The sequence below is a fragment of the Microtus pennsylvanicus genome, chromosome 7 (assembly GCF_037038515.1).
Source record: "Microtus pennsylvanicus isolate mMicPen1 chromosome 7, mMicPen1.hap1, whole genome shotgun sequence".
Taxonomy (NCBI): Eukaryota; Metazoa; Chordata; class Mammalia; order Rodentia; family Cricetidae; genus Microtus; species Microtus pennsylvanicus.
In genome coordinates this window covers 54,152,855-54,165,126 of record NC_134585.1, presented here as the reverse complement: position 1 = coordinate 54,165,126, position 12,272 = coordinate 54,152,855, and the positions used below count along the sequence as shown (strand labels likewise).

Here is a 12,272-nt window from a genome sequence, read left to right as displayed (position 1 = left end):
GCATGGGAGCCAGAGTTGGCAGGGCTCGGGAAGTGACAGCTCTATGATGCTCTCTGGTCTTTTTCCCTATCCAGTTTTCATCACCTTCAAGGTAGAACCAGAGCGTACAACCGTATACCAGGGCCACACAGCGCTGCTGCGGTGTGAGGCCCAGGGGGACCCCAAGCCTCTTATTCAGTGGAAAGGCAAAGACCGAATCCTGGACCCCACCAAGTTGGGACCCAGGTAGGTGGCCTCCCCTCCTCACTGACTTTCCCTTTCCTGCCATGGCTGCTCCCTGGGGGCTGGCAGGTGAGCGTTAAGGTGACTTCTCTTGCGGCAGGATGCACATCTTCCAGAACGGTTCCCTGGTGATCCACGATGTGGCCCCTGAGGACTCAGGCTCCTACACCTGCATCGCTGGCAACAGCTGTAACATCAGGCACACAGAGGCCCCGCTCTTTGTCGTGGGTATGGCCAGGAAAGGGCGCCCTGCACAGGAAGTGGTAGAAGTCTTTCTCCTCTTCCATGTAGTGTTGTATGTACAGAGAAGACACGCAAACTGGGGGGACTTGGGGTGTCCTTTCCAGTGTGCCATCACAGCCCTAGATTCCTGGCTGGCTGTCACTTACTTGACATTCCACAGATGAGATGCGTTTGGTCGGCTGAAGGATGCTCTTCCTGAAATGCCTCCTTCTCTTGCATACATGGAAAGAACTCTTTCCGCTCACACTCTCAGAGGTTTCTGCTGAGAGCCTGGTTACCTTGAGTCTGTGGCAACACAGTACATGGTGCTCAGAGCAGGCGGCAGGGGACGTCTTGTTTATCGTATGCTGAGTGAGAGGCAAAAGATAGAGGAGTGGACTGGGCCTTAATTTCCCCTTCAAGGATCCCCCCCCCCCCCAGCTTCTGAAGTTCCTACCACTTCCTAATAGCATCAGAGGCTGGGGAATAGGGCTTAACATGTGGTCCTTGGGAGAGAAGCACTTAGGAGCCGAGCTTAGGGCTAGAGAGATGGCTTAGAGGTTACTGTTCTGTCAGAGGACCCAAGCTCTGTCCTTTTCATCCGTCATCAGGTGACTCACAACTGCCAATGACCCCAGGCCTCTGGCCTCCGATGGCATCTGCACTCACAGGCACAGATCTGCACACACACACACAGACTCACACATACACACACACTTAGAAGTAATAACAAACAAGTCCAAACTTATAAACCAGGCTTGACAGTTCATTACTGTAATCCTGGATCTTGGAGGCTGAGACAGGAGGATTGTCATGAATTCAAGGCTACATAGTGAATTCCAAGATAGCCTGGGCTACAGAATGAGACATTGTCTCAAACCAAAGAAAAGAAACAAAAACTCTAAGCTACTGCAGGCAGGGAGGGAATCAGGTCAGGATGCAGGAGGACCAGAGGAGATGTGACAGACAGGTTAACAGCCCCAGGCCAGACCTGCCCTAGTGATCTCTGTTCCTGAGAAGTTGTTGCTGTGGCTGCTGGCGAGAGGATTTGAAGGGGAAGGAAGCCCACAGCCTTCTTCACACTTCTCCACCCAGCAGCACTGCTTTCCGAGTAACTTATCTTGTAGAAAATGGAATGAGGGATCCCTTGGTTGAAGCTGTTGAGGTGGGACGTCAGTGTGTTCTCAACCTCTCCCCCGAAGCTCACCCGATGACTCATGGGACTTCTCTCTCCTGGGCTGCTGAAAGCCAGTGACTGGCCAGCCGCAGGGGACCTACTCTGAGCTGGTTGATAACTGGGATCTAAGGAGGGGCTTCCCAGGCTTAGCTCACAGTGCTGAGTCAGCCAGCAAGGTCTGGTTTGCTTGAGTAGCCCTGGCTTGACCTTTCCATGTGTCTCTCAGACAAGCCAGTGATGGAGGACTCGGAGGGCCCTGGCAGCCCTCCCCCGTACAAGATGATCCAGACCATTGGGCTGTCAGTGGGCGCAGCTGTGGCCTATATCATCGCTGTCCTGGGCCTCATGTTCTACTGCAAGAAGCGATGTAAAGCCAAGAGGTTGCAGAAGCAGCCTGAAGGCGAGGAACCAGAGATGGAGTGTCTCAACGGTGAGGACCCCCAGGGGAGGTGGGTCACATGAGTGCAGAGTGCCCTTCTGTGGCAGCCTGACGACGAGGAACCAGTGATGGGGTGTCTCAATGGTGAGGACCCCCTCTAGGGGAAGGTGGGTCACATGAGTGCCCTCCTGTGGCAACTGTGGAGGAAGAACCTAGTACTGCTGGAGATAGAGGGCTGGAGGTGGGGTGTGTGTCTCTCTGACTGCAAGCCTGGCTTCTGAACTCTGACTCAGGTCTCCCTCATTGGAACCTCTTGGGCTAGCCTTCTCTCCCAACTCTTAAAGCACAGATACAGTTGGTATGCATATTTTTGCTTCAACTCCTCCCCCAATAGTCAGCCCGCAGGGGCAATCTGTCCATCTTTTTTCCTAGCCCCTCCCATCATCAGAAGCTCCCTGAGGACATTGCTGGTCTCCACTCAGTTTAGGCATTTGCGTGACTCTACTCAGTGATTTCCCTCTGCACACAAGGTTTAGTGCAAGTCACAGAGCTCGTGTGGGTTTGACATTCCGGGCCTGTGATTGAGATTAGATTCCCATAGCAAGCTCCTGTCGTAGCTCCTACTCACCTGTGTCCGTAAATGGCCACACTCTAAAGTCTGCCTCAACCTGCCCCAAAACCCCGGCAGTTTATCTGTGGGAATATCCAGTTTTTGTGGAATGAAGCCAAGTGGGCGTCGTGGACGATGACAGGAGATACATCGCCCCACGGGTCCTAGGGACTGAGCTCTGGTAATCAGGGTTCTTATCTTAGATATTGACCTGACCCCTTGTTCCCAGGTGGGCCTCTGCAGAACGGACAGCCATCAGCAGAGGTCCAGGAGGAAGTGGCTTTGACGAGCTTGGGCTCTGGCCCCATGGCCACCAACAAGCGCCACAGCATGGGCGACAAGATGCATTTCCCTCGGGCCAGCTTGCAGCCCATCACCACCCTGGGTATGTGGCCTTGCTTCAGGAGACTGGTCTGGAGGCTGGGTCACGGGCTGAGGTGGTTCTCACAGCCTAGCATGTTAGAGGTATCAGGGTGCAGGTTGTCCCCTGTGCAGAGTCACACCCCCACATGGTGTCAAGTCCCGTATCCCTCCTGTCGTATTATTTTCTTGATGCTTCGCGAAAGTGGTCCTTTTCAAAAAAGAACTAAAGTTAGCTTTTCCCCCCGCCTTAGGGGAAAAAATGTGAGAAATTATGGTTTTGTACTGATTTTTTTTTCTTAAGGTACTTCAAAACTTAGGGGCCTGGAGAAATGGCTCACCTGCCTAATGGGTGGGGTGCAGCAAAGAGGCCACCCTCATGTCTCCCCCAGTCAGTCTCCCTCTGCCTGGGCGAGGCAGCTGACCAGCATGGCCCTCTGCCCACAGGGAAAAGCGAGTTTGGGGAGGTATTCCTCGCGAAGGCACAGGGCCTAGAGGAGGGCGTGGCAGAGACGCTGGTGCTTGTGAAGAGCTTGCAGAGCAAGGACGAGCAGCAGCAGCTGGACTTCCGGAGGGAGCTTGAGATGTTTGGGAAGCTGAACCATGCCAATGTGGTGCGGCTCTTGGGGCTGTGCCGGGAGGCCGAGCCCCACTACATGGTGCTGGAATACGTGGACCTGGTATGCTGTAGGCTGGAGCACTGCCTGGGCAGTGTGCTGGTGGAGGAGGGTTTGGGGGCTGTGCTCCTGAGGTCTTGCTGCCTCCTGCTACCTGAGCCACCCACCCTCCCAGCTCTCCGGTACCCGCCGACCCTTTAACTGTTCAGTTTCTCCTGTCTTTCTGGAGATCAGTCCTTAGCTCTGGGATGTCTCATTCTCTACCCTGCCTGGATGCCCTTCAGGTCCTTCTGCCAACTGGGTTTCTTTGCTTTGTTATTTTTTTCGGCCCGTAGCTTGTCATCACTTGAGAACAAGTTTGTCAGAACCTGGCAGGCCTCTTCTCCCTTCCTGTCTCCCTCCCTCCCTTCTTCCCCTCTCCTCCCCTCACCCAGTTCCTCTGCTGGCTCAGGTGTCAGCCCCACCATCAGCCTCTCTCCACCAGGTTATCATTCCTGGAGTCGCTCCTGCCTCTGCCTTCCCCATCTTTGCTAGGTCCTGGTCTCCTTGGCTCTTCCACTGCTGACAGGGAGCAGCGGGATGGGGATATGCTCACTCTGCTTCCAAGCGTCCTCTGTGTGTGTGTGTGTGTGTGTGTGTGTGTGTGTGTGTGTGTGTGTGTTACACTGTAACCCTTCTGTAACCCATGAGGGCAGGGTAAGGGTTTGTGTTTTCCTCCTGGCTCCATAGTGGGAAGGGCAATTCGGACAAGAGAGGGCACCCTCCATATGGTCTATGCCTACCAGGGTGAGGACTGGGTGCGCATTCAGGTCAGGGCTTGTTGCTGTCTTCCAGCAGGGACCCAGCAAATGCCGGCTTGGTCTGATGCTTTAAAGCCCACCTCTGGGTTATGTCTAACAGGTGTTTGGCCCTTCCCTCAGGGAGATCTCAAACAGTTCCTGAGGATTTCCCAGAGTAAGGATGAAAAACTGAAGTCCCAGCCCCTCAGCACCAAGCAGAAGGTAAGAACGAGGAGGCCGATCACCGGAGTGGGCCGCAGTAGGGGCACACTTGAGCTTCCTTCGCTCAGTGTCCTTTGGATCCGGGCCTCATGCAAGTCCATCACCTGTGTTCATTAGCACAGCACTGCCCTGAAATGTGTTTCTTTCATGGACCAAGAAACAAAGTGACAGGTTCCAGCTCTGTAGCCTGCAGGTAGCCTGTTGTCATGCTGGCCTCACAGAGGTAGCGGCTCCGGCCCTTGCCCTTTCTGTGGGAGCTTCTGTTAGAGCAACCCCCCCCCACGCGCATTCCTGCAGCTCTGAGCAAAGGCAGCAGCGAGCACCCCAAGTCCAGAGGCTGTTGTGTTGGGCGTGGCCTTGAGCAGGCTTTTTTAACTTGCGTGTGGGACTCGGCATGACCCACACGGGAAGCGAGTGGGAGGCCTCGGTGGGAGATGTGGAAGACATCCAGGCCCTTAGGTAGCCAGGCAGCTGTGGTTAACAAAGAAGGTTTCCTGATGGAGAAAGCCATCTGAGTTCAGTTCTCAAGAACAGGAAGTAGCTGAATGACAGGAAGGGGATGGCTTCAGGAGAGGGGACCAAGGTAAGTGGCTGCGACAGGGATGGAGACAGGCTGACAGCTGAGTGTGATGTTTCATATCTATAATCCAGAAGTTGGGGCAAAGGAAGGCTTTGAGGCAAAATTTAGTCTGGGATTCATGGTGAACTTGAGGCCAACCTGTGCTATATAGTGAGACCCTGACTTAAGAAAAAGAGAAAGGAAAGCAGACAGAAAGGAAGTTGGTACCTCTGTCTGATACCGAGGTGCTCTGACAGCCATCACCTTTGCCAAACACCGTCCTGCATGTTCTTGCATTTCATCTTTAGTTTGATGAGCAAGTTTTTAGAAACTGGGATCCATGCCCTTCTAGAACATAGAACCTGTCAGGTCAGACAGGAGAACCGCTTCATAGGTCCAGACTTCGGGCCAAGAGACCCAAGGACCCAGGTTCAGTTCCCAGCATCAGGTGACTCAGCCCTCCTGTAACTGCAGCTCCATGGAGATCTGGAGCCTCCAACCTCCCTGGGCTGTAGGAAGGGCTGCGGGCAGGCCTGTTTTTCGTCCTCCTCTGCTCCCGCATGGTTAGCCTTACACCCGAAATAACAACACACAAACTGTATTCATATAAACACTGCCTGCCCATATCTAGCCTCTTCTTGGCTAACTCTCATATCTTGCTTAACCCATTTCTAATAATCTCTGTAGCACCACGAGGTGGTGTCTTACTGGAAAGATTCAGCATGTCTGACCTGGTGGCTGGCTCCATCACATCTAACCAGGAGAGGAGAGGCATGGCGTCTGGCTCACTTTCCTTCTTCCCAGCATTCTATTCTGTCTACTCCACCCACCTATGTTCTGACCTATCAGGCCAAGCAGTTTCTTTATTAATTAACCAATGAAAGCAACAGATAGACAGATGACCTTCCCACATCACCGGGCCCCAGCACTCAGATGTACAGACCCACACAGACAGGCACACACACACCGATAAAGAGGGAATAAATCTTAATGAGAAAATGCAGGTATATCCAGGCTTGGTGGCTCCAGTCTGTAATCTTAACATCCAAGAGACTATGGCACAGACATCGTGAGACTTTGAGGATAATACAGACTGCATTGTGAATCTCAGGCCAGTCTGAGAAACAACAACAAAAAAAAACATTTGCTATTATTTGTGTGTGTGTGGAGGTCAGAGGACAGTTTTGTGGAGTTGGGTCGCTCCCGCCACCTTTTTTTCTCTCCTTTCTTGGTTTTAAGACAGGGTTTCTCTGTGTAACAACCTAGAACTCACTCTGTAGTTCAGGCTGGCCATGAACTCCCAGAGATCCGCCTGCCTCTGCCTCCCGAGTACTGGGATTAAAGGCGTGCGCCACCATGCCTGGCCCTCTCACTTTTATGGGGGTTCGAGGTCCTCAGGCTTGCCTTAACCACTGAGTCACCTCACTAGTCCACCATCTCATTTTCATTCCTCCGTGGTTGTATGGTGGTTGATGACTCCCCTTGGGGGTCCTCAGTGAATCTTTGTGCCAGGGAAGACACAGCTAGTAGCCAGTCACATGTCCTGTAATTTCCACAGGTCAAAGGGACCTCTCCACTTTTCTGTTACTCATGTATATTTAGTTGCCACTTCCAAAAGTTTGTTGTTGTTATTATTGTGTGCTCGTGTGACTTGCTACACATATGCCATGGTCCCCCCACCATAAGCTCTGGGGACCTCTCTCTGCCTTCTGAAGCACCTTAATGGTGAAGGACTTGAGACTGAACCTCGTGAACACTAGACAGGCACCCTGCTGAGCCACCCACCCCATAGCTACTACAGGGCCCCTGTGTCTCCTAGCATTTCCTTTCACTATTTAGATGGGACGTCGAGGTGATAGAAGCATACATCGTCTTTTAAATTTTAGATATCTTCATGTGCATGGGTATTTTTGCATGTATTTATGTGTGCATGCGGAGGCCAGAAGAGGGTATCGGGTCCCCTGAAACTGGAGTTGTAGACAGTTTTGAGCCACCTCGTTGGTGCTGGGAACTGAACCCAGATTCTCTGCAAGAGCAGCCAGTGCTCTGAACCACTGGGCCATTTCATTTTTCTAGCCTTGAGTGTTCTTCTGAAAAACATTTATAATTGGTGTTTCTGTGCATGTCTGCATCTGCACGCACACCTGCATGCGGAGTTCAGAGGACAGCTTGAAAAGGTTGGTTCTTTCCTTCCAAAAGCTCAGGTCATCAGGCTTGGTGGCATGTGCCTTTGCCTGCTGAGCCGTCTCTAGCGTTGTCCCCTTCTCCGGGAGCAGTCTTTAGGTCTCTTGGAGTCTGTCTTTTTGCCTAAATCCCATCTTGGCCAGTCTTGGTATATTTTACTAGGACCTGTTGTATATAACATTTATGCTTGCCTAGTGTTTGTCCATTAGCCGTGCACTTTTGAAGTGTCAATGCAGGGCTGGAGAGATGGCTCCAGCGGCTTGCTCCTCTTCTGGAGAACCTGAGTCTGGCTCTCAGCATTGACAACACTGAGCGACATCAGTGCTGCCTGTAGCTCCAGTTCCAGGGGAGCTGATACATTGTTCGGCCTCTGCCTCCTGAGCACTGGAACTAAGGCCTGATCCATCAAGCCTGATTTTTTGAGACAGACTCTATCACTGAACCTGGAGCTCACCGATTGGCTAGCCCAGCTGGCCAGGGAGATCCATGCTCAGGTCCTTGTGCTTGCCCAGCAGGCACTACCCACCAAGCCATCTCCTCAGCCCCTTAGTGTAATAAACCTTTGAACAACCTCGTGGAGCAGGTAATAGATCCCATTTTCTGGAGAAAGCAGCTGAGGCTGTTGTGTGGGGTTTTCTAAACAGCCTTCCAGGGGTACTGGGAGAAGTAGATAAGGATTTGTCATGGTGGTTCCCTTAATCCCTGGTCCTGAGCTATTCTGACAGGCTGCTCGCTCTCTCACCAGGTGGCCCTGTGTGCCCAGGTGGCCTTGGGTATGGAGCACCTGTCCAACAACCGGTTTGTGCACAAGGACTTAGCTGCTCGCAACTGTCTGGTCAGTGCCCAGAGGCAGGTGAAGGTGTCAGCACTGGGCCTCAGCAAGGACGTATACAACAGGTAGAAGGGCTTGGGGGGCTGCTGGCTCCTTCCAAAGAGAGAAGGGGACACAGGATAGATACAGTACGAAGGGGGAACAAAGGGCTCATGGCTGCTTAGCTGAAAAGTAGAGGTAGGGAGGATACTGAGGGGCAAGGCAACCATCCCCTCTCTAAAGGCACACCAGGTTGCCAGAGTGGCTCCAAGTCGCTGTTGGATATGACTTAATTAATTTATTTATTTGTGCTTCATGTACATTGGTGTTTTCCCTGCTTGTACATCTGTGTGAGGATCCCCTGGAACAGAAGTTAGAGACACTTGTGAGCTGCCATGTGGGAACTGAACCCGGGAAGAGCAACCAGTGCTCTTAACCACTGAGCCATCTCTCCAACCCATGACTTTCCTGTAGTGATTTCGTGTGTGTGTGTGTGTGTGTGTGTGTGTGTGTGTATGTGTGTGTGTATAAAAGCCAGGTGGTAGCGGGACAGCCTGGTCTACAGAACAAGTTCCAGGACAGCCAGGGTTTCACAGTGAGACCCTGTCTTATAAAACAAAAAACAATACCCAAAAAACCAACACATAACACACCCCCAAAACAAAACCCCAATATTATAATCCTGGAACCAGTTTGGTGTTAGGGGTCAGCGCGAGAGAGAATTTTTTATAGCTAGTTCATATGTCATTAACTGTGAATATGGCTCCCTCTGTAAGTTCTTGAATTCGGGAGCTATTATTGTATAGCCTGAGCTTGAAGTATAGCCACCAGTCAGAGATGCTCTAGATTGCCTACATATGCCACTTTGTAGGGTACCCAGCCACCCCAGGTACAGCCCACCCCAATGTGCCCAAGTCCGCTTTGGTCTTAACTTTATTACTAATTAAACCTTTTCTGCTTTAAATTTTTATTTATTATTAATATTTATTATTATCAATATTTATTTATTATTACTTTTTTGTAGTGTTGGGGATCAAACTCAAGATCTTACACAAAGCCCCATCAATTTTTTTTTTTTTTTTGGTTTTTTGAGACAGGGTTTCTCTGTGGTTTTGGAGCCTGTCCTGGAACTAGCTCTTGTAGACAAGGCTGGTCTCGAATTCACAGAGATCCGCCTGCCTCTGCCTCCCGAGTGCTAGGATTACAGGCGTGCGCCACCACCGCCCGGCAGCCCCATCAATTTTTAAGAATTTGAAACAGGATCTTGCTAAGTGTCTCAGACTGACACTGTCTGATTGAACTCATTCTGTAGCCTAAAGCAAGCCTTAATTCATGATCCCCCTGCCTCAGCCTTTCAAGTAGCTGTGGTTAAAGGCTTATATCACTAGGCCTGGGTTTTGTTTTTCTTTTTTTATATGTTTACCTATTTTTATGAGTGTTTACTGGCATGTATATATATGCACCATGTACATGCCTAGTGCCCAAGATCAGAAGAGGCTCTCAGATCCCTGGAACTGAAGGTAGAGGTGGCTGTGGGCCACCATCTGAGTGCTAGGAATTGAACTCAGGTCCTCTGGAAGAGTAGCCAGTGCTCTTAACCTTGAGCTATCTCTCCAACCCCTCTTAATGGAATATTTATTTATTATTTTACATGATGGTTTTTTGTCTGCATGTATGTCTGAGCACCAGTGTGGTATCTTGTGTTCATGGAGGCCAGAAGAGAGAGTTGAGCTGGGCCCCTGGAAGTGGAGGTTGTGAACCACCACGTGGGTGCTGGGAATTGAACCCGAGACCTCTGGAAGAGCAGCCAGTGCTCTTACCCAGGGAGCCGTCTCTCCAGCCCCTCTTAAAGGAATTTCTAAACCTTCAAACCTCAACTCAAATGGATCCGCGTCCAGAGTTGATCCAGCATGCCCCTGTGCTCAGTGTACGCATTACTGATTCCTTTGAAGTCGGTGTTGGGGGAGGCCTAGTTTGAAATGAGGCTGGGCCAGCCTTGGCCCTCTCTGACCTCCTTCCCTGTGTTGCTTCTCTGCTTCAGTGAGTACTACCACTTCCGCCAGGCCTGGGTGCCTCTGCGTTGGATGTCCCCAGAGGCCATCCTGGAGGGCGATTTCTCCACTAAGTCTGATGTCTGGGCCTTCGGTGTGCTGATGTGGGAGGTGTTCACTCACGGAGAGATGCCCCATGGCGGACAGGCAGATGATGAAGTGCTGGCGGGTAAGTCGCCGTGTTCCTGAGAGATGATTCTGGATGTGACCCCACCTTCCCCATCCCACCTCTGCTTGCTCAGCCCCCAGGGCTATTGAGCCTCCTTCCTCCCTTAGGGGTGGTACTTATCAGTTAGGAAGATCTGACCTCTCTACTTGTTAAAAGTACATAAATATGGGCCAGTTAGAAGGCTCACCAATAAATGAGTAATTTTAACTAGGTGTGGTGGAGCATGCCTCTAATCCCAGTACTAGGGACGCACAGGCAAGCGGATCTCTGTGAGTTCGAGGACAGCCTGGTCTACAAAGTCAAGTTCAGGAAATCCAGAGTTAGACAGAAAAACCCTGTCTCAAACAAACAAACAAAGTAGTTTTAAAAAATACTGAGAAGCAGGCTCAGGTTGAATGGGAAGAGATAGACCCTGGCTAGAATATGAGAAGCCCTAGGTTCTTCCCCAGGTCTACAAAACACAAAACTAACTTACTGGGATACTTTCATACTGGATAGCAAATAACACTTATCTTCAGTGCCTCTGTCAGTCACTTCAGCTTCACCAGAGTGAACTGGGGAGCAGGTTATCTCTTTGTCTATGCGATGTCCGCCATACTCCTTAGAATGTGGTACCCACCCATCATTGACCACTACTCCCCAGAGCAGCGACCCGTGCGTGGCTGCTGGAGGAACTGCACACTCATCCACACTAACACTCTGCCTCCTGTCTGCCCTGCAGACCTGCAGGCTGGGAAGGCTCGACTTCCACAGCCCGAAGGCTGCCCCTCTAAGCTCTATCGGCTGATGCAGCGCTGCTGGGCCCTGAACCCCAAGGACCGACCCTCCTTCAGTGAGATCGCCAGCACCCTGGGAGACAGCCCTGCAGACAGCAAGCAGTGAGGAAGCCTTGCAGGCTGCGCTTCAGGATGGCATGGACAGGGAAGAGCATCTCTTGAGGGGAGCCTGAAGCATGATGGATGAGAGTACCCTGTCCTTCTTGGCCTGGGGTCCCTACCCAAGCACAGAGCATTGTAGTGGGCAGGGAGTGCCTAGGCGGTGCTTGGCCTCAGCCCCTGGGGAGGCTGATGCAAACCCAGGCTGGATGGCTAAGACATTGGACTGGGCATCTTTCTTTGCCACCCCTTTCCTCATCAGGGACAGTATGGGTGCCTCAGGTAACCCCGATTTCTGGTCTGAGACTTCCTTTGGCCAGGTCCAGCTCTGCCACTCATCTGCCAATGTTGCCTAGGGAGGGCTGGGCTTGGGCCGAGCTAGGTTTGGGGAACTTCTTTACTATACTAATATACGCGAGTTCCAGGATAGCTCGGGCACACCGGACCAACAGGCCGCTTGGCTCATGGGTCCCACCTGGGGGTCTAGCAGGTCGTGGAGGACATAGAAGTTGAGTCCTCCCCACTGTGGACTTGTGCACACTAACCAGATCCTGTGCCCCCATCTCCTTTCCTCATCCCAAGTGCCTGGCAGATGAAGTGTTCAGGGGCTTTTGACACTTATATAGCCCGCCCTTTTTGTATGCACCGTGGGCGGCTTTTTTATGTAACTGCAGCGTTGGGTGGGTGGGCATGGGGAGGTCTGGGTGAACCCTAGAGGAATTGGGGAGGGTGGGCCACCCCTGCCTCATACTTTTATTGTTGTTGTTGTTATTGTTTTATGTTTTGTTTTTTTTTACACTCGCTGCTCTCAATAAAGAAGCCTTTTTTACAGTCTGTTCATAAGATCCCACTTCCTTTGCTCATGAAAAATGTTCTGTTTTCTTCTCTTCGCTGATGAGAAGGGGCAGTGTGATTTCATCTAGTGGGGTGTGGACAGGACTGGCTAGTAGATACTGGCCCTGCTTTCCAGTTTCCAGATGTTTTGTGATCCGTCTTAACCCGTGTGACAGCTGGTGACTTGGTCCCCACACCCAG

At 51.5% G+C, this 12,272-nt stretch overlaps 1 protein-coding gene across 1 annotated transcript in view; it reads left to right on the top strand.

Annotated features, from left to right (window-relative positions):
* Window positions 1-12,071, top strand: part of Ptk7 (protein tyrosine kinase 7 (inactive)) — a 69,957-nt gene extending 57,886 nt beyond the window's left edge. The window contains exons 12-20 of the mRNA XM_075980780.1: window positions 75-225; window positions 323-450; window positions 1,848-2,051; window positions 2,840-2,995; window positions 3,418-3,650; window positions 4,508-4,588; window positions 8,077-8,228; window positions 10,184-10,362; window positions 11,084-12,071. Of these exons, the coding sequence (XP_075836895.1) occupies window positions 75-225; window positions 323-450; window positions 1,848-2,051; window positions 2,840-2,995; window positions 3,418-3,650; window positions 4,508-4,588; window positions 8,077-8,228; window positions 10,184-10,362; window positions 11,084-11,244 (1,445 nt within the window). The 3' untranslated portion in view covers window positions 11,245-12,071. The remainder of the gene's footprint in view (window positions 1-74; window positions 226-322; window positions 451-1,847; window positions 2,052-2,839; window positions 2,996-3,417; window positions 3,651-4,507; window positions 4,589-8,076; window positions 8,229-10,183; window positions 10,363-11,083) is intronic.
* The last annotated feature ends 201 nt before the right edge of the window (window positions 12,072-12,272 follow it).